The sequence below is a fragment of the Sceloporus occidentalis genome, unplaced genomic scaffold, assembly GCF_023333645.1.
Source record: "Sceloporus occidentalis isolate IW3139 unplaced genomic scaffold, rSceOcc1.0.p SCAF_202, whole genome shotgun sequence".
NCBI lineage: Eukaryota > Metazoa > Chordata > Lepidosauria > Squamata > Phrynosomatidae > Sceloporus > Sceloporus occidentalis.
In genome coordinates, this window is record NW_028317182.1 from 892,132 (window position 1) to 911,818 (window position 19,687).

The 19,687-nt window shown below is 42.1% G+C and overlaps 1 protein-coding gene and 1 long non-coding RNA gene across 2 annotated transcripts; both read right to left on the reverse strand.

The window, feature by feature from the left end:
- Positions 1–4,641: 4,641 nt before the first annotated feature.
- Positions 4,642–12,554, reverse strand: LOC149278075 (uncharacterized). Its single transcript, XM_089502433.1, has 3 exons — positions 12,527–12,554; positions 10,933–11,748; positions 4,642–4,673 (listed from the first exon to the last, which is right to left on the reverse strand). The coding sequence occupies exons 1-3, from the start codon at positions 12,552–12,554 to the stop codon at positions 4,642–4,644; spliced, it is 876 nt and encodes a 291-aa protein (XP_089358559.1).
- A 1,568-nt stretch (positions 12,555–14,122) lies between these two features.
- On the reverse strand, positions 14,123–16,188 carry LOC149278076 (uncharacterized). The gene is made up of 3 exons (XR_016278795.1): positions 16,008–16,188; positions 14,996–15,164; positions 14,123–14,140 (listed from the first exon to the last, which is right to left on the reverse strand). It is a non-coding gene; the product is annotated as an uncharacterized LOC149278076 (long non-coding RNA).
- Between the last annotated feature and the right edge of the window lie 3,499 nt (positions 16,189–19,687).

Genomic DNA, 19,687 nt, shown 5'->3' on the forward strand with positions numbered 1-19,687 from the left:
TCCTTCCTAATGAAACCTAATACTTTCCCCCACTCTTCTGATATACTTTCTCCCGAATTTTCTCTCAATATGAGTGATAGTTTGTCCATCTGCAATAAATCATAGAGATAGTTAATCCATCCTTCTGTTTTTGGTATTCCTTTTGTCTCCCATTTCCTCGCGTATAAACCCTGGCGCTAGCTAACATAGACATCCATATCCTCCCATGCTTCTTATCTGTATTCTCCTCCAACATCCTTAATAACATTTATCCTGGGGTTTCTTCTGGTGTAATTTCTAGCATCGTATTTATTGCATCTATTCTCTGCCTCCAGTATTCTTTCGCTTTTCCGCATTTCCACCAACAATGAAAATAGGAGCCTGATGTTTTTTCACATTTCCAACATAAATTCTTCCTTTTCTTATACATTTTGGCTATTTTTATTGGGGTTAGATTCCATCTCAAGTACATTTTCAACCAGTTTTCTCTCAAACTTTGTGCCAATGTAAATTTGATATCTTTCTTCCATATGCTTTCCCATTTATCGTAATCAATCGCGTCTCCTGTGTCCTTTGCCCAACTGAGCATTACTTCTTTCACTGTTTCTTGCCTCGTGTCCCACAATAATAATACTTTATAAATTTTGCCCATCATACCTTTTTGTTTTCTCTAATTTCTAATATTTCTTCTCATTCAGATTTTTTTAATCCGTCCCCATTCTTTTAAATCACATCATGTTCTCTCTTAAATTTGTCAATATTCAAAACAATTGAAACCAATTCCTTCAACTTTTAACTCTTCCTGAGATTCCTTCCTTCTCCCAGACAGCCTCACCTTGAAGAGCGGTGTTCCCAAGACAAGTCTGGGGTCCAAAGAAACTTGCTCAACCCTTCCCTAAGCCAGCCCCCAATTCCCAAGCTAAAGCAACACAAGGGGAGGTTACATAGATACCATGGTTCTCTTACTTCCCTTCCCTTCTCCCAGACAGCCTTACCTTGAAGAGCAGTGTTCCCAAGCCAGCTTCACTCCTCCTTGATAACCATTCTCCAACTGCAGCCCCAGCCCCTCTCCAAACGTCCTCCTTCATCTAAAAGCCACTCCATCTGTCTTTGTAACATTTCCCACTACATGCTTTCTATGACCCATCACTCTACATTACCTACTATGAACTACAACTATAACTCCTACTTTAACTCTAATAATCAAACTCTAATATTTTACCCTTTATGACAGAACCCTTATACCCTGTTTCTGACATGCAATGGGCCAGTCCCAATCCTTCAGGTATACAGCACCAGTCTGAAGTGACAATTCTCCCATCTCAATCTTTCAGGCAAGAAGCATGAGCCTGAGGTTGCAAAGGGCCAGTCTCAATCCTTCAGGTATACAGCACCACCCTGAAGTCACAATAGTACTGTCTCAATCCTTCATCCAAGGAGCATCAGACTGAAGTCAAAATGGTCACATCTCAATCCTTCAGGTAATCAGCATTAGCCTAAATTCACAATGGTTCCATCTCATGGCAGCAGACAAGGAGCATTGGTCTGAGATCACAATGGGCCAGTCCCATTCAGGTATGGAGCACCAGCCTGAAGTCACAATATGTCACGAATCCCTTCATTCATGCATTTAGGGATTCATGCCATAAGTGTTATAGGTTTAGGTTTAAATTAGAGTCAAGATAGACAGGATTTATGGTGGGTTAAAATAATATGACTTAATCTGTGCTTTAATAAAAGATACTAGAAAGAGGTAAGGAGATCATGACTAAAGAATGTGATTGTTTGCTAGGATTGGAATGTGTGGGAATCATCCCAACAGAGGCTTGAGTTTAAAAGACTGGTCTCTGTAAAAGGAGGGGGAACATAGAGAATTATTGGTATTTTTATATTGTATTATGTTGTTATGGATTTACGCTTATTATATTTTCATATGGTATCATATTAGATTGGGATGGATGAGATTTCATTATACACACAGACACACACACACACATCGTTAAGCCATAATGTTAATTAAAACTGTTGTGTGGCTGAGTTCTGTGGTCCAAGGCCACAGATGCAGTGGTTGAGATAAGGCACATGAGAGCTTAATTGTTTTTAGAAAAGCTGCCAGAATCCCAGATGGGAGGACACTGAGCAGAAAAGGGCGGGAGAACGCTGTGCAGGAAAGGGCTATCCAATTAATCAGCTTTATTGGTTAATGGAGTGGAGTTAATTGATATGGATATAAAAGTGATAAGTTTATACTCTCTTTCATTCCTGACATAAAAGTCACTTCTGTTGCATGTATCTTCTTCATTACAAGCTGTTCCTTTTTCAAAGTACTGCCTTTTGTGTTGCAAGAGGGGCTGCAATTAGGACCCTGACAGATATCTATCTCCCCTTCTATTCACCCTGCTATCTCAAAAGGGCTGGAGAGCATACCAAACCAACCACAGAACCTTTCCCTGCTCTTGTGTAATGCCAGGTCAGTCAAAAATAAAACACACATAGTCCATGGTCTCCTTCTGGACGAAGAGGCTGACCTGGCTTGTTTCGCAGAGACCTGGCTGGGTGATGAGAGCTCAGCCACCTGGGATCAGGCCCTACCAGCCGAGTTCTCCATCAGTGAGCAGGTAAGGGGACATCGCTTTGGTCCATTAAGACAATCTTCCTTTGGCCAGGATACCTATCCATAAGATGGACCACATCAAATGTATTTATCTCAGCTTAAAGACTAGGGAAAGTCAGGGGATCCTGTTGGTTTAATGTCCACCCCGTTGCTTAACATAAATACTCTCTGGAAAAGATAACATCAGAATTAACACAAACCAGGGAAAGAGTGACATTCCTGGGGAAAGAAAATAAAAAATTGGGAAAAGAGATAGAGAGATTAACAAAAGAACATACTGAAGATACAGCAGAAAGAATTAAATTAGAGCAAAGATTTAGAGAGAGATGTCTTAGAATAAAAGGTCTTCTTGAACAGAAGGACAAAGATCTGTATAAAAGGATAATACCGGCCTTGGCTGAATTTATAGACCTAGATAATGAAACTTTTCTCCTTGAGGTGGAGAAGATGTTTAGAGTAAGCTCCTGGGTCACAAAACAGAAGAGACTGCCCAGAGATATCGTCATTTATTTTCATAGGACTCAAATGAAAGAAGCAATTCTTCAACAACACTTTCATACAAGATTCAGAACTGAAAAAAAATGAAATTTTATTGTTTAAAGGTATCTCTGGGAAACTGTTAAGGAAGAGGAAGGAATATGGACCACTGACTAAGGTTTTGCACAGCAATGGGATCTACTACAAATGGGAATTAACTCAGGGCCTATCTTTTAATTCAAGCAAAAAAGATACCAAACCAACTCCGTACAAAAAGGAAGACATTTTCTACATGAGAATGAAAAAGAACTTAATAAAGGAGACAGTCAGAAAGAAGAAAGAAACAACCCCGGAAAAGGAGAAGAGGATAAGGAGGAAGAGAGCTCAGAAGAAGATACAGAAGAAGGAGAATTGCTTAGGAAACCAGATCCAAACACAAGAGAGGACGATATAGATGGAGAATATGAGGATGAAACGGGAAAAGATGGACATCCTATCATCGAATGTTAAAGGAATTAACAGCCCAAAAAAAGAGGTAACCTTTTTCATTATTTAGGGAAACAGAGACTTGATGGCATTTGCCTTCAGGAAACTCCTATAAAGGAAGAGGATATAAGATTGTTGGAAAACGCCAAATTGGGGAAAGAATACATAGCAGCCTCAAAAAAGAGGAAAAAAGGTGTAGTGATATATGTAAAGGATAAATCAGAATCTAAAGAGGTATTCTCAGACCCCAATGGATACTTGGTTGGTGTAGAAGTTACTTTACAAGACCAAAAGATCCTAATGGTGGGAGTTTATGTACCATTAGGAAATAAAGGCCTGTTCTTTGGAAAATTGAAAAAAACAAATGCCAGACCATATGTGCGATAGGACCTTATTGATGGGAGATTGAAATGGGGTGATAGACCCCCAGATAGATAGAAAGGCAGACAACTAAATATACTTAAAGCAAGGGAAATTGCCGAAATCTTTCTTTGAATCAAAAGAAGCTTTCACATTAGAAGATACTGGAGAATCAAGTATGGTCTGTCTAAGGATTCACGTTCTTTTCAGATACCCATCAATCCTGGTCAAGAATAGATATGTTCTTGACTTCCCCAACTATTAGCACAATGGTGGAAGTAGGAGAAACCCTACCAAAAATCCTATTGGGTCACAATCCAATTTTATTCTCTTTGAAGAGTAAACCTAAGGAACTGATATGGAGACTAGATGAGACTTTGTTAAAAGATGGAAAAAGTCTAGATAAAGCAAAAACAAACCCACTTAAATCCTTCTTTGAATAAAATCTGAATAGAGAAGTCAGCCCAGAGATCGTCTGGGACAAGGAAAGTGGTAATGAGGGGTTTCTCTTTGAAACAGTCTTACGAAAGGAAACAAAAATAGAGAAAAGAATTGGAAAGAACTACAGGAAAAGTTAAAGGATAAGGAACAATTACTTCAAGAAAACCCCCAAAACAAAATGATTCAACAACAGATTAAGAAGATTCAAAAGGAAATATCCACATGACTAATAGAAGACCAGGAGAAAAAATTAAGACACATCAAACAGAAACACTTCTTGAATGCTAATAAACCTTGCAAATGGTTAGCATGGAAACTGAAAAAGGAAAAGGAGAAATGAATCTTTTCAAGGGTTAAAGAAGGGGACGAGATTTATTCCAACCAAAAACATATGAAAGAATGTTTATATAAATATTTCACAAATCTATACAAATAAGAATATATTTCCCAGGAGAGGATACAAGAATCTTTGGACAGAAAAGACGTAGTAGAGATTGATGAAGAACAGAGAATCGAACTTAATAAACCAATAATGGCTCCTGAGGTGCTAGAAGCAATCAGTAAAACCAAGGCACCCAAAGCTCCAGGGCCAGATGGCCTAAGAGCAATGTATTAGAAGAGCTTACAGAAAGAGCTACTTAAACCCCTAGTAGAAATCACGGATAGACTCTCACAAAGAAGAACGCCTGACTCTTGGAAGAGAGCTGATATTGCACTGATTCCTAAAGAAAGTAAGGAGCTGTTAAGGATTTCTCTCCTTAACAACGATTATAAAATCTTTGCAATGGTCTTAGCAGAAAGATTTTTTAAAACCCTACAAAATATCTTAAACGGAGACCAAATGGGCTTCCTCCAAAAAAGGCACCTTAAAACAACACGAGGAATTTACTAGATATTAGAGAAATCTATGAGTAGAAAATAGATTAAAAAGCAGCTACAATTTTTCTTAATGCCAAAAAGGCGTTTGATGAAATTAATTGGACCTTCATGCTGGAAACCTTAAGAAAAATGGTTCTAGGAGATAACTTTATCAGCTGGATAGATGCAATCTATAGAAAACAAACAGCGAGGCTTATTATTGATGGGGGAAAAGCGAAGGCGTTACCTGTAATGAGAGATACCCCTCTCACCTTTGTTATTTATGGCCACTTTAGAGACTCTGAGTCCTAGCATTAAAGAAGATAAGAAGACCAAAGGCCTGAAAATAAAACAGGAAGAGTACAGACTTAAACTATACGCGGATGATGTGGTGATATACTTATCTGACCCAATAGAAAGTGTTAATCCCCTGCTTTATAAATTAAAGGAATATGGACAGCACTCAGGTTTCTGGATTAAAAGGGATAAGACAAACATTTTACCAATGAATTTAACAAAAGAATGATCAGGAAAATCTACAAGAGGTGACTGGCTTTAAAGTAGAAAAAAGGGTCAAATATCTAGGTGTTGAGTTCACCTCTAAAAACCGATAACCTCTTTAAAAACAACTACGAGAAAATATGGGGTGATATCAAACAAGGTCTCAATAGATGGGCTAAACTCAACCTATCCCTCTTGGGAAGGATCAGGGCAGTTAAAATGAACGTACCGCCTAAATTATTATTTTCATTTCAGACTATACCTATCCTTCTTGATGACAAACCATTTTTAGAACGGCAGAAGGACCTGCAAAAATTCATCTGGGCAGGAAAAGACCTAGATCCAGATTTAAATCTCTAATAGATGATGTAACGATTCACAATCCTCTCTTCTATTTTGACCCGACACTTCTTTGGGTGTTTGAAGGACAGTCGTGTGGATGGATTGTAAAACACAGACCGAACGGCTGGTTAAAGAAGAATATAAGTTTATTTTTAACACAGAATAGGCAAAGGCATCTTTGAGATGGAGTTGTTACTATGTCTTCTTTTGTTACATATATACAGGTCTGGTTTTAACTCAATAATAATAATAATAATAATAATAATAATAATAATAATATTATACTATACTATCACTCAAGAAATGATGTAAGCCAAAGCCCTCTTCCTGAGTCTGGTTCCACTGAGTCTCTCTTCTCCAGACTCTCCAGAACTAATCCTGTCCCTCTCTGGACAAAGCAGCTCCTTAAGTAACCATCCCCTCAGGAACTATGGGAACCCAGTCCTCTCTTGGACTCTACTGTTCCCATCCTCTCTATCACTATCTCCCACTGAACTCCTGCTTCATCCCTCAGGATTGCAAACCCTAACTGACTCCACCCAACTGCCAAGCGGAATCTTCAAACTCCTCAGCCAGCACCTGATTGGCTTAGAGTCTCTGGCTTCTGATTGGCTGGTTTGTAAGTCAGTCCGTCACACGCCTCCCCCTTTAATAGGTTCATTGAGACACAGAACCAAACGGTTCTATGGTCCAAGGAACTCCCAGTTATCAATTATACTTACCCATTATATATAACATTATACACACATCAGGTGACACATGTGATATATTTCATATACTTGTTTTATCAATAACCATTTCCAACTTAAATATCTTGGTATTTTCCTGTATGTTCCCCTTTTAAACATATGTCTAATATCAGTTCTACCTGTTATAACAACTTACCATCATTTTCTGATAAGTTTAGCATATTATATCCATATCCCTTATCACTTGTTGGGTTTTAATATTTTAATATCACTTAAATAACCTTTTTCCCAACTTTAGATCTTTATATGTTCCATTTAAATGTTGTTATCAAACATATTTAATCTTTTAACCCTTTTCTCTTATTGATGGAGCATCATCTCCAACTACTTTGCCCCGTTCCCAGTATGGTTTTGAAAACCTTTCATCTTCCATTTTACTAATGGCAAACAACAATATATTGGTTTTCCAGTCTATCAACTCTATTATATCCTTGTCCTTTTTAGGAGTCTTCTCTGGATCAGTCCTTGTAACTGACCACGTGTTTCTTTTTACCGGCTGTGGACTTAACACCTCATCTAGTAAAAAGTCTTTGCTTCCTCCTGTTTCACTGGACCACATTCCTTGAGTGCGTTCAGCAATCTTTACATCTTCTTCTGTAGACCATAAAGTGTCCCTTATCAAAATCATCCCGTTCTCTAGATAGTTCATCACAATCTTTGGTCTTTTTCCCTCTGTTGAATCTCCTTTTCCAGTTGGTTGATGGCTTTTGGGGTCCCACCAACGCTTGTCTGTCATCTGGTCGCCACCAGTATGTTTGACAGTGCAGTTTATAGAGGTGAACATGTTCTGCATATACACAGCTATTCTTTCAACTTTTACTTTAAGATTCTTCCAGTCTCTGTGAACTAAACCATTTTCTTGGGTTATATCACCCATTTGCCAAACTACATATCTTTCAACACTGTCCTATTTAATATATAGCTTCCAGAACCCTGAACTCTTTATTAGAACCTACAAAAGCCTACTGTGATGCTTTTAATAACTACTTGGCAGACAAAATCTCTCAGATAAGAGCCACTTTGGATGCTGGCCTTACGACAGAAGTGACAGGAGAGGTATCCAGAGCTTTTGCCTATACTCTTCTTCTGGATGAATTTGAGTCAGTTAGTACAGAGGATGTGGAGAAGCTCCTTGGGAGTATGAAAAGGAAGACTTGCTCTCTCTCGATCCTTGCCCATATAGGCTGGCCATCCAGGGGAAAGATACCATCAAGAGGCTGCTAAAAACATAACTAATGCATCTTTGAGGGAAGGCTGTCTTCCATCTTGCCTCCAAGAGGTGGTGGTTAAACCACTTCTAAAAAAGCCTTCCCTTGACCCCCTGGACAGAAACAATTACAGTCCAGTTTGGATCTTAATATTCTTAGGCAAGGTAATGGAGAGGGCAGTCGCCATTCAACTCCAAGCAGTCTTGGAAGAAATGGATTTTTCTACATCCATTTCAAACTGGATTTAGAACGGGTTACAGAGTTGAGATGTCCATGGTCGCCTTAGTTGGCGATCTCGGTTTGAGCATCGACAGCTCTTTGAAAAGGGGAAGTGGGACCCTGCTGGTGCTCTTCAACCTCTCAGCGGCCTTCAATACCATTGACCACAGTATCCTTCTGGAACATATGGGAGAGTTGGGAATTGGAGTATTACATTTCGTCAAGGTTCCAGATGCTGTCACTTAGGGACAGTTGTTCGACCAAGAGAGAGCTCAAGTTGGGCGTCCCTCAAGGTGCAATTCTGTCCCCAATGCTATTCAACATTTACATGAAGCTGTTAGGTGAGATCATTCGGAGACATGGGGCGGAGAGCAGGGAGACCTTGAAACAGTAGTACATGCACTGCTCACCTCTTGGATCGACTTCTGTAACACACCCTACATGGGGCTATCCTTGTGCCAAGTTTGGAAACTTCAATTGGTACAGAATATGGCAGCCAGGTTGGTTACGGGCTCTTCTAGAACTGCCCACATTACACCGGTTCTTAAATCCCTCCACTGGATGCCCATTAGTTTCTGGGCAAGATACAAGGTGTTGGTTCACTCTGGAACGACCTCCGGATGAGATCCGTCCTATTAACACCTTGGAAGCCTTTAGGAAGGCTATTAAGATGGACCTCTTTCCAGACTAGATGAGATCTATTGACTTGCCTCCCCCTCCTCCTGACCCTGACCCTTGCCATCGTTAGTGTGATGGAAATTGCTATTGATGTATATCGTTCCTGCCCTCCCACCTCTCCTTCAGAAAATAACCCATTTCTTGCCCGAATAAAACTTTTTTACTGTATTGTGTTATGAAAGTTTTAAATTTTCTTGCTGTTTAATAGGATTTTTAAAGGTTGATTAATGTTTTTATAATTGGGAGAAGGGTTGGGGGTTTGGAATTTTAATTGTATTTCTTCAATTGTATGTTATTTTATTACTGTAATTATCTTTGATTCCTTTGAGAAAAGGTGGAATTATTATTATTATTATTATTATTATTACATCTCTTCAAGGGGGTCAAAAGCCCTTTCAGTATGCTCCCAGAACGGGGGGGGGGGATGTTTCTAGGGCTGTGGGTCTCTCTGTTGGTCCTCCTCTGCAGGGTTGTTGTGAAGGAAAAGATAAGTATGTGAGGGAGGATGCCCAATCTGGATCCTGTGAGTCTATAAGACTAGTTCCCAGGTTGACAGGGGATTGCCAGAGTTTTGAGGTCCCTCAAAACTCTTCTCTCCCCCCCCAGAGCCCCCTCCCCCAGGACTCCAGAGAAAACTCACCCCCCCCCCAAGAAAAATGCCATTGAATCCTATCCTGTGCGATGCTTCCCCAAATGAGGCATCAGAAGAGAGGGTCTCTCCTCGGCCCCAGTTTCCACGAGGGAGGGGGCTCCTCAAAGACCTTTTTACCTTTGGATCCCCCTCCCCTCCATGGCCATGCCTCTCTCCAAGGGTCCCACCGGCCTTCATTTCTCATAATGACTCCCCAAGTACCCGGGACCCAAGGAATCCCCCAAGGAGGGGGCAGGGAAAGAAAGAGGGATAGGAGGCCTTGCAGGACCCCTGCCTTTCTTTGGGGGGAGAAGAGGGGCTTCTCCCCTCCAGCCATTCCTCTGAATGAACAAGGGCTCTCCCCACTTTTCTCCCTAAGAACAGACTGTGAGGGCAGAAATGGCTTCTGGGGCTGAGACTGTGCAGGCGGATATAGTCCCAAAGGCCCCTCCTCAGCATGTGCAGGGATTGCCAGGTCCTAGATGCTGCTGTTTATTCCGCTGGCGGCCTTTGTGGGAAAGGAAGGTATGCGCCGGGGTTCAGTGGCCTCCCCTTCCTTCCCTCCCTTTGAGGAGACCGCAGTGGAGGCCAAGGTGCAGAGCTGGACTCAGGAGGGAAAGGCAGGAAAGGAAGGCTCTGATTTGGCAATATAGCTCTTTCTGTGTATCCTGTATGTTTGTGTCTGTGTGTCTGTGCTGTTCTTATGGCTGGGAACGGAGATGAGAACTGAGGAGAGAAGAAAGGGTCATTTTTGGGCAAATTCAGAAATTCTGTGCATCAAAGTCCAGTGAGTTGAAACAATAAAGAACTTTATTGAGAACACATAGAAATTCAGTGTTTAAGCCAGAACTGACCACTCCAATCCAAACAATACATTAAAACCCCTTAAACCTAAAACAAACCTAGCCCCCACCTCCAAGTCCCACAGTCTATGCCCCACAGGTAACAAGGCCCCTTTTGCCATTCCCAGAAACTAGCCCTTTCTGTTAATACCTGCCTCCAACTTTCTTAAGACAAAATCCCACACATTGCAAAAGCTATAATTCCCATAACTATTCTAACCAGCTGCAATAAATCCCAACCTCCCATCTACCTAACCTATACCACAACCCACAATCCCCAGCCAAATTGACAACCCAAAGCAATTATCTATACTACTGGCAATTAAAACCTAAACTTAACAAAATCCAACTTGAAAACATAGAGACATATCGACAGACAACTTTTACAAATAAGATCACAAGGGCCTTTTCTTTGCACTGCTGGATTGAAAATATATTTGTTGTATTCGTTATTCACAAATATAATGTTAGGATTTGTGTGGCTTCTCTCCTATGTGGACTCTCTGATGTGTCTGTAGGTTTGACTTTGAAGAAAAACCTTTCCCACAATGCTGGCATTTGTATGGCTTCTCTCCTGTGTGGACTCTCTGATGTTTCACTAGGTCTGACTTCTGAGAAAACCCTTTCCCACAACGCTGGCATTTGTATGGCTTCTCTCCTGTGTGGACTCTCTGATGTTTCACTAGGATTGACTTCTGAGTAAAACCTTTCCCACAATGCTGGCATTTGTATGGCTTCTCTCCTGTGTGGACTCTCTGATGTTTCACTAGGTTTGACTTCTGAGAAAAACCTTTCCCACAACGCTGGCATTTGTATGGCTTCTCTCCTGTGTGGACTCCCTGATGTGTCAGTAGGTTTGACCTCCGAGAAAAACATTTCCCACAATGCTGGCATTTGTATGGCTTCTCTCCTGTGTGGACTCTCTGATGTTTCACTAGGTCTGACTTCTGAGAAAAACATTTCCCACAATGCTGGCATTTGTATGGCTTCTCTCCTGTGTGGACTCTCTGATGTTTCACTAGGTTTGACTTCTGAGAAAAACATTTCCCACAACGCTGGCATTTGTATGGCTTCTCTCCTTTGTGGACTCTCTGATGTATCATTAGGATTGACTTCCGAGAAAAACATTTCCCACAACGCTGGCATTTGTATGGCTTCTCTCCTGTGTGGACTCTCTGATGTATCATTAGGATTGACTTCCGAGAAAAACATTTCACACAACGCTGGCATTTGTAAGGCTTCTGCCCGGTGTGGACTCTCTGATGTATGACAAGGACTGACTGGAAAGGAAAACATTTCCCACAATGCTGGCATTTTTGTGACCTCTTTCCTGTGTTGACTCTCTCATAACTCAAATGTTTTTCTGTAAAGAACGACAATTACAGATTAGACTGAAAATCAGCGTTAAAAGAGGAGGGTGTTACCGCATGATTTAGCCCTCATTAATCCCTCCTTCTTAGAGATTAAATTAATAAAGTTGCTGTGAGTAACCCAAGCATGACCCTGCTGCTTATGCCTCTAAATCCATTGAATGGTTGCATTCTTACTCATAGGAACTAGCAAAGAAGAGACCATATGATTACTGCCTTGAGGGAATCAGTGGAAGAAGATAGTCAAAGGACTGTTGAAAAAAATATTTAATTAAACATGTGCAAAAATACTTTGATTGACAGGTGGCATCATATCCTGTGAGACGGCCATAGACTGCTGAGTCAGAGCACATGGCATATGCAAGCTAACTGCATAGGATGTTTCATGCTATGTGGCACCAAGAGATGACTCACAACCAATACAGTATGCAGCTCACATGCGGATTGGTGTGGAGTGCATTAGAGTTGTGTGTACAAGGGATAGTAAAGTTGATGGAAGTTGGAGGAGAGCTTGCAAATATTTGTATAATTTTGCAACTCAAGATAGAGAACCTCCAAGGATTTCAATTAAATCGACTGTGTTTGTGACTTATTTTTAAGTGTGAAAAGTGGTCATTGCATTGCCAATGCCTATATCTAGATATTTGCTTCCATACTCTGCTATGATATTTTTGAGCTGTATCTGGGTGCATCACCCTCAGATTGTAGTGTACATTGGCTTGTGAACGCGATCAAAATTCAGAGCCAACAAGAATCTGAGAGGTAGTGAGCTAATCTTTTTTGTCTGAGGTATTTGCATCAAACACCCATTGCATTCAGTTCGTTTCACACCATTCTTTCCCCACAAAGGAAATATTCTAAAGTGATATAAACCTTTCTGAACCCACAGTTTCTGCTCCCAAGCAGAAACCAATTTCAGTATAAATATCAGCCCTGACTTGCTGTTCTTCGGTGTCAGTCCAGTTACAGATAGACACTCTGTTTGTTTTCATGGCTAAACACCTCAATGCACTCACCAACCCCAATTGTCATGGGAACTACTGACCTCTCCTTATTTCAAATCCTCAGCAATTGGAATAAAGATCTGGATAGATAACGTATCACCATTATCAAAGCCTTACATCTATTCACCACTCCACCTTTGTTACCTAGTTCTTGTGTGTGTGCATGAACACTTATATGTATGTGTCTGTGTGTTTTGCTTTCCCCCTAAATAAAACATAAAAACCTATTTCAAATGCCTCTGAAGATCTGTTTGATTCAGGAACTGCTATAGATTGGCTGAGTCCAGAGGTCACTATTGCCCCAGTAAACATATTTCACTCTATTGAGCTAAGTACCAAACTCCCCTAAAAGCATAGCACTTGCGTCCCACAACATTCCAGAATTGGCAGTTTAGGATTGGATATTTAGAATCCTTACAAAGTGGAGAACAATAGTGCCTCACTAAAACTAGAAATTCCAAGATTCCACAGGAAGTTGTTATGACAATTAAATTACGTGTGAAAGGGAACTAGGAATGGTAGTAGAGCACAAGTTGAACATATGTCAACAGTGTTATGCAGCAGCTAAAAAGGCCAATGTGATCCTAGGCTGTATCAATAGGAGTATAGTGTCAAGATCAAGGGAAGTAATAGTGCCACTCTATTCTGTTTTGGTTAGGGTTCTCTTGCAATAATCCTGTGTCCAGTTCTGGGCACCACAATTCAAACAGATGTTGAGAAGCTGGAGCATGTCCAGAAGAAAAAAACCAAAATGTTGAACAATCTGGAAACCATGCTCTCTGAGGAACAACTTAGGGAGCTGGATATGTTAAGCTGGGAGAAGAGAAGGTTAAGACTGGATATGACAGCCCTGTTCAAATATTTGAAGAGATGTCATATTCTGGATGGAGCAGGCTTGCTTTCTGCTACTCCAGAGAAAAGGACATGGAACAATGGATGCAAGCCACAGGGACAAGAGATTCCACTTAAACTTTAGGAGGAACTTCCTGAGAGTAAAAGCTCTTCAGCAGTGGAATATACACCCTCAGATTTTGGTGGAGTCTCTTTCTTTGGAGTTTTTAAACAGAGGCTGGATAGCCATCTCTTGGGGATGCTTTGAATGTCTGTTCCTGCATGGCAGAAGATTGAACCGGATGGTCCTTGTGGTCTATTTCAACTATATGATTCTATAATTCTAAAGTGGAATCATAGCCCTCTGACAGTGAATTATGAAAGGGCCCTCAGTCTTAACAGGAAGGGCAATGGATTCAGGTTCCTTACCCACAGAGGCCACATTCTCATAATTCTCCATCATAACAGAACTGTACATCAGTCTCTGCTTCTTCGTCAACAGTTTCCATTCGTCCTCAGTGAAATATATTGCCACATCCGCAAAGGTCACCTGCAACAGAAAATAGCAGTCATCCAGAAAATGACTAAACAAAAGGAGAGGAAAGCACATGGTGCATTGCAAATATTATTTCAACACTGCAGAAATCAGTCCAGGAAATAAACTTTAAATTCTGCAAGCAAGAAAAAGCTACAGCCTTTGAGATCCAGTTTGTCTTAAATTCTTAAATTCAATATAATATATAATATGATAAACAATATAAATTAGGCCATTTCTGGAATATTATTGATTGATTAAGATACTGACTATGTCAACATGTATAGTACATTTAGTCACCAATGAATCATTTAGCCATATCTCACCTAATTTCAGAGGCAAATTTCCTTTTTAAAGAACAGTTCTGGGGAGTACTCTGGGCTTCAGGGTCACTGGGCCCACCCTCAATTTAAGTCCAGAGATATTCTTCTATATCCCCCAGCATTTCACAGATTGGGAAAGAAAGACTCATGTGGACAAGCAACATCAGAAGGTGGTCCAGATGGCCAAAGTTGTTAATTATAATGATCACACAAGTGAGGAAGGGTACAGAAGTTTGTTTTTGCTCCGACTCCTGGCAAGGGAAAGATCCTGCCCCCTTCCCTCCTCCCCTTTCCCCTATTTTGAGTTGATGGGCCGCACACTCTTTTGAACTTGGAACACATTTTGCAGCAACTGAACTGACCTGAGGAGAAGGGGGAAAGTGGGAGGAGGAGAGTGAAATAGGACATTTTCAAAGCCCCCTCAAAAAATGAGGTAATAGAGGATTAACCAGGACTCTCTCTGCCAAACTGTGACAGTATGTTTTCTGCTTGCTTTCATGAGCTGGCCCAGATACAGATGAAATTAACAGTCAGGATGGCAACTTACCAAAGAGCTGTTGTACCTCTGAAGCCTCTTTCTGTTGGAGCCCAGCTCCCTCTGCTTGGCCTTTGTGTTGGCCATCATGTGGGAAGGGAGATCCTGGTGGCCCTGCACTTCGGTCACTTCCAGCAAAAGACACTCCAAAGCCGTGTACAAAGTGTCCAAGATGAAGTTCCTGAGAAAAGAGACAAGGGTTAGGCTTGGTTTGGCTAGAAACCCTGCAGCACTCAAAGTCACTATATCATCATGACTTCTCTTTCACAAAGAGGAGGAGTGGGAGGACCTGCTTTATGTCCCAGGTGGAGAAGCTGTAGCTCCTGGGCTAAATAAGAGCTACATTACCATAGAGATCTGATCTATGGCCTCCCCTCATCATGGCCCCCTCCCCATTTAGACACTGGTCAAAATAATTATTTCATTTTTGTAGATGATACTATTTCTCTAAACTTAACTACTGTTTTTGTTATGTCAGTCATAGCAGGAGCATGAAGTATGCACCTCCTCCCTCTGCTTGCTAAAGCCACATAGAAATTGAGGCATGTACATTTGTGTGCATTGTTTCTGAATGGATCTATTGTCAAAATGACAATTTCTTCACTTTTCCTTGTATATTTTTTAAAAAGATGCACACTGCTGAATATGTTGCACTTATACAACAAAAATCTATAAATGTATAGGCTTATGACTGAACATTGAACCGTGGATTATGCTCATTTGGGGGAAGTGAAGATGTATGTAAACTCATTTTATAAACCCAGTGAAATGAATACCTCACAAAACTCTAGCAAACACCACATACACACACAGTCCCCACACAAAGGACTCACTGGCACACTGTGTGTCTGGGTCTGGATATCTCACTTCCACCTTCTGGGAAGACATTGCTGCCAGAGACTGAATTTGGGGCTTTATTCCTGCAAAGCATGGGCTCACTCTCTCAGCTGCAACCTTTCCACACAATCCTGGACTGAAACATTTAAAGAAAGATCCTCTTTTAGCTCCAGGAATAAAGGCCTACCTTCAGTACAAAAACACTGATTCCTGGAGCCCCAGAAAGGGCTCTTCTGCAGTCCTTTATGGCTGGATCTTCCCTGGGTCAGAGGCCGTCTCCTCAGCCATAAGAAGGGTTGCTCTGAGTGCGAAGGAGGAGGAGGTCCACAGGGCTGAGGGAGGGAAGGCAATGGGGAAAGGTCAGTGCCAATGGCCATGGAGGGCAGAAGGTGGCAATGCCTAGGAAACTCCTCTGAGTCCCAGCCATTCTAGGAATGAGTGACAGGAGTAAGTCTAGGGGGCTGAGGGGGTCTCCTTTCCCAAAGGGGGAGGCAAGGACCGGTGAGACCCTCCCCAACTAGAGCCCAAAAGTCTCTTTCCCACCTCTCTCTCCCAGCCCCCAAAGCCCAGCCTCCCCACTGGCCCTGAGTCCCTGCCTCCCCTTTCTCAGACACCACAGGCCCCTTCCTTCTTTCCTTCCTCCCCCCCAAAATGGAGAGTAAGGGGCACAAAGGGACACACTTCCTTCCTTTTGGCCCAAGGAGCCTGGCCTCCTTCTCTCTCTGGAGCCTCAGGAGAGAAAGAGAAGCCACTGTTCAACTGAGGCCTCGGAGAAGGTTCTAGAACATTATTCCCCACAGTCACAAGCAGCACAAAACGGCCACCAGAACACAAAATGGCCACCGGAACACAAAAGCGCTGCCAGAACACAAAATGGCTGCCTCTGCCTCAACGCTTGGCAGTTGGCAGTTTGAGGCCTTCAGGGGAGAGAGAGAGAGGCTGAGGGAAGAGTGGAAGGAGGCCCTGGAGGGAGGGGGTCTTGGGAAATAGAGAGCTTCCTGAGATATTCGGTGTTCGCTTCCTAACAAAGTGGTTTCTGGCCTCATGAAGGATTTGGGGCAAACTGGATCTGAAAGGCAGTAGTAGCATTTTCTCTTGCCAATGGGATTCACAGTGTATTTCCTGGACTAGGCATCCCAGCATCCACATGGCCAGAAAGAGGAGGGGTCCTGCCCTGCAGTAAGGCCCCTCCAGTCCCTCAGAAACAAGGACTACAACTCCCACGTCTTCTTTCTTTCTTTCTTTCTTTCTTTCTTTCTTTCTTTCTTTCTCCCTAGCTGCCTTGTGTTAGTGGTGTTACTTCTCTTTTGTCATTGTGTGCTTTCAATGCTTTGTTTCTGACTTATGGCAACCCTAAAGAAAGCCCTTTGCAGGCTTTTCTTGGCAAGATTTGTCCAAAAGTGGTTTTGCAAGTGCCTTCCTCTGAGGCTGAGAGAGTGTGACTTGCCTAAGGTCACTCAGTGCGTTTCCGTGGCCAAGAGGGCATTCAAACCCTGGGCTCCAGGGTCACAGTCCAATGCTCCAGCCACTGAACCACACTGTCTCTTTCTTGAGGCTTTGTCGTTTTTTGTGGAGTGGCTCCAAGTCATTGCCGATTTCTGGGGAGCCTCTCCTGGGGTTTCCTTGGCAAGAGTTGTTCAGAGGAGGTTTGCCATTGCCTTCCCTGAGGCTGAGAGAGTGTGACTTCTTCTCCAAGGGACCCAGCTGGTTTCATGGAGGATTGGGGCACTGGACCATGGCTTCCAGAGTTGTAACCCAACACTCAAACCACTGCACCACACTGCCTCCCGTTCCCATGTACAACCTGAGAAATAATTGCAGACTTTTATCTGTTCTTCATGTGTGTCTTCAATTCAATTCCAACTTATGGCAACCCTAAGGCAACCTTACCATGGGGTTTTCTTGGCAGGTTTCTTCAGAGAGGGGTTGCCATTGCCATCCTCTGAGGCTAAGAGAGTGTGACTTGCCAAGGGTCATTAAGTCCAAAACAAACTGCAGCAATAATCCAATCTGAGGCTGCTTTAACTACCCTGGCTCAGTGCTAGGGAATTCTGGGAAATGTAGTTTTGTGAGACATTGAGCCTTCTCTTTCAGAGACCTCTGGTGTCATAATAAACTCCATTTCCCAGGATTCCCTAGCACTGGGCCTGGGCAGTGAAAGCTCTCTCAAACTGGACTATTTCTGCCATGTGTTTTGGACCTTTCTTGGCCGCAAACTGTCCATAGCCTGCAATGCATCTCCTAATTCTGTTGGCAGTCCCTCCCTCCCAAGACTTTCTCATTTCCCCCCAAAACCAGCACAAAGCTGGCAGATGGAAAGAGGTTTTAAAGCAGCATTTAAATCTGCCATATTTGTTTATAAAAGACTAAATGTCCCAAATGCTATTATCAGTTTTGTAGCTATTATTACAGAAAGACGCAGAGTGCAAACTCCTCAAGTACCTTTATTTTCTGGAGTGAGATGGGATTTTCCAACTGACTCACTGTGAAGATCTCCGGTGGTCCAAGCAGCCAAACTGCGGCCCTGTAATAATAATAATAATGATGATAATGATAATATTTTTATATCCCTCTCTCTTCAGCCAAAAGGCTATCAGAGTGGATTACAAATTGTTAATTAGATATTTAGTCATTATGGCTCTTAGCCCAGCAGACCCTTAAATTCCTGAAATCTCGCTGCCATCATCCAGTGAATTATAAAAGGGTTTCCCTTAACCTACACTGGGACCAGTTAAGGAACCTTATTTCTACTTCTTTATTGATCTTCCCAAGCATCAACTGAGCCAAACCACCTGTAAAAGGAGCGTTGAGTAGCAGATACCCCAAGGAGATATTTACTGTAAATAACAAAATATAACTGAAATATAAGTCATACAAGATATTTAGAATCTTGCAGGTACAATATTTGTAAGTATATAATATTGAATTCATGCAAGCTATTAAAATAATAAATAAACCTAAGCGTCCAATTCTGAGACTAACTTCCAAGATCTGCTCTTTAACTCTCTCTCTCGATCTCCAACCGACACAATTCCCCCAACTGTCTCTTGGTCTCTCTGGCCTTATATCTCCTTCTCACGGAAGCTTCCAGAAGGACCTTCATCTTGCTCTCTGATTGGTCAAGAGAGCCTTCTGTAGCAGTGATGTCATTCTGCATTTGCATAAACCTCCCTTTACTGCCTGAAGAAGACCTCCATTGACTGGATCCCAGTTATTACACAAACACTTCAAGGGTTTGTGCCTAACGATGACTAAACCGCTTCTAAACTGCATCCAAACCGCTCCTGGTCTTCTTGACGCTCAGAAACGCCTCGCAAATGAAGCCGGAAGCAGCGTACTGTAAGTGGAGGGACAAGATGCGTGGCTTAAGGAAAGCTAGAGCGTCCGGCAACAGCGCCGTCTCTTTGCCTGGAGCCACTGCAGTGGAATTTCCATCCTTGGAGCCAAATGGGGCAGAGGAGCCTGTCCTTGAGGATTTACTCATTGCTGAGAAGAAACAACATATTGAACAGCAACCATGCCCTCCAGACTTTGTGAGCAAACCATGCTTTTCAACAGCCCATAGTGTTATCTCAGTGTATGAACTCTTAGACAAAAAACTGGTAATCAACTTAAGCGTCTTAAACTCCCCTTTGATAACTTTATACCAAAAGCTACAGCTCTAAAAGAAAGCTTGGGTCAATCCAGCGGCACAGGACCCAGAAAGGAAGGAAAGCTGGGCTGCAAAGAGAACAGAATCCATGATCCTAGGAGCAGTTCAGCAGCTGTTTCAAAGGAGCTGGGAAAGGAAAACGCAAGAGGACTCTGCAAGCACACCAAGCCATGCTGCAAATGGCCTAGGATTGATCAAGCAACGGCAGATGGAGT

What these genes read in the sequence shown, in the direction of transcription:
- LOC149278075 (XM_089502433.1), bottom strand. Translation starts at nt 12,554, where the DNA reads ATGCAAATACCTCAGACAAAAAAGATTA. An exon ending in ACCTCAGACAAAAAAGATTA is followed by an intron (nt 11,749 to 12,526) that starts GCTCACTACCTC and finishes CGTTCTTTACAG; the next exon opens with AAAAACATTTGAGTTATGAG. An exon ending in GCCATACAAATGCCAGCATT is followed by an intron (nt 4,674 to 10,932) that starts GTGGGAAAGGTT and finishes TTCCTTTTTCAG; the next exon opens with TTTCCATGCTAACCATTTGC.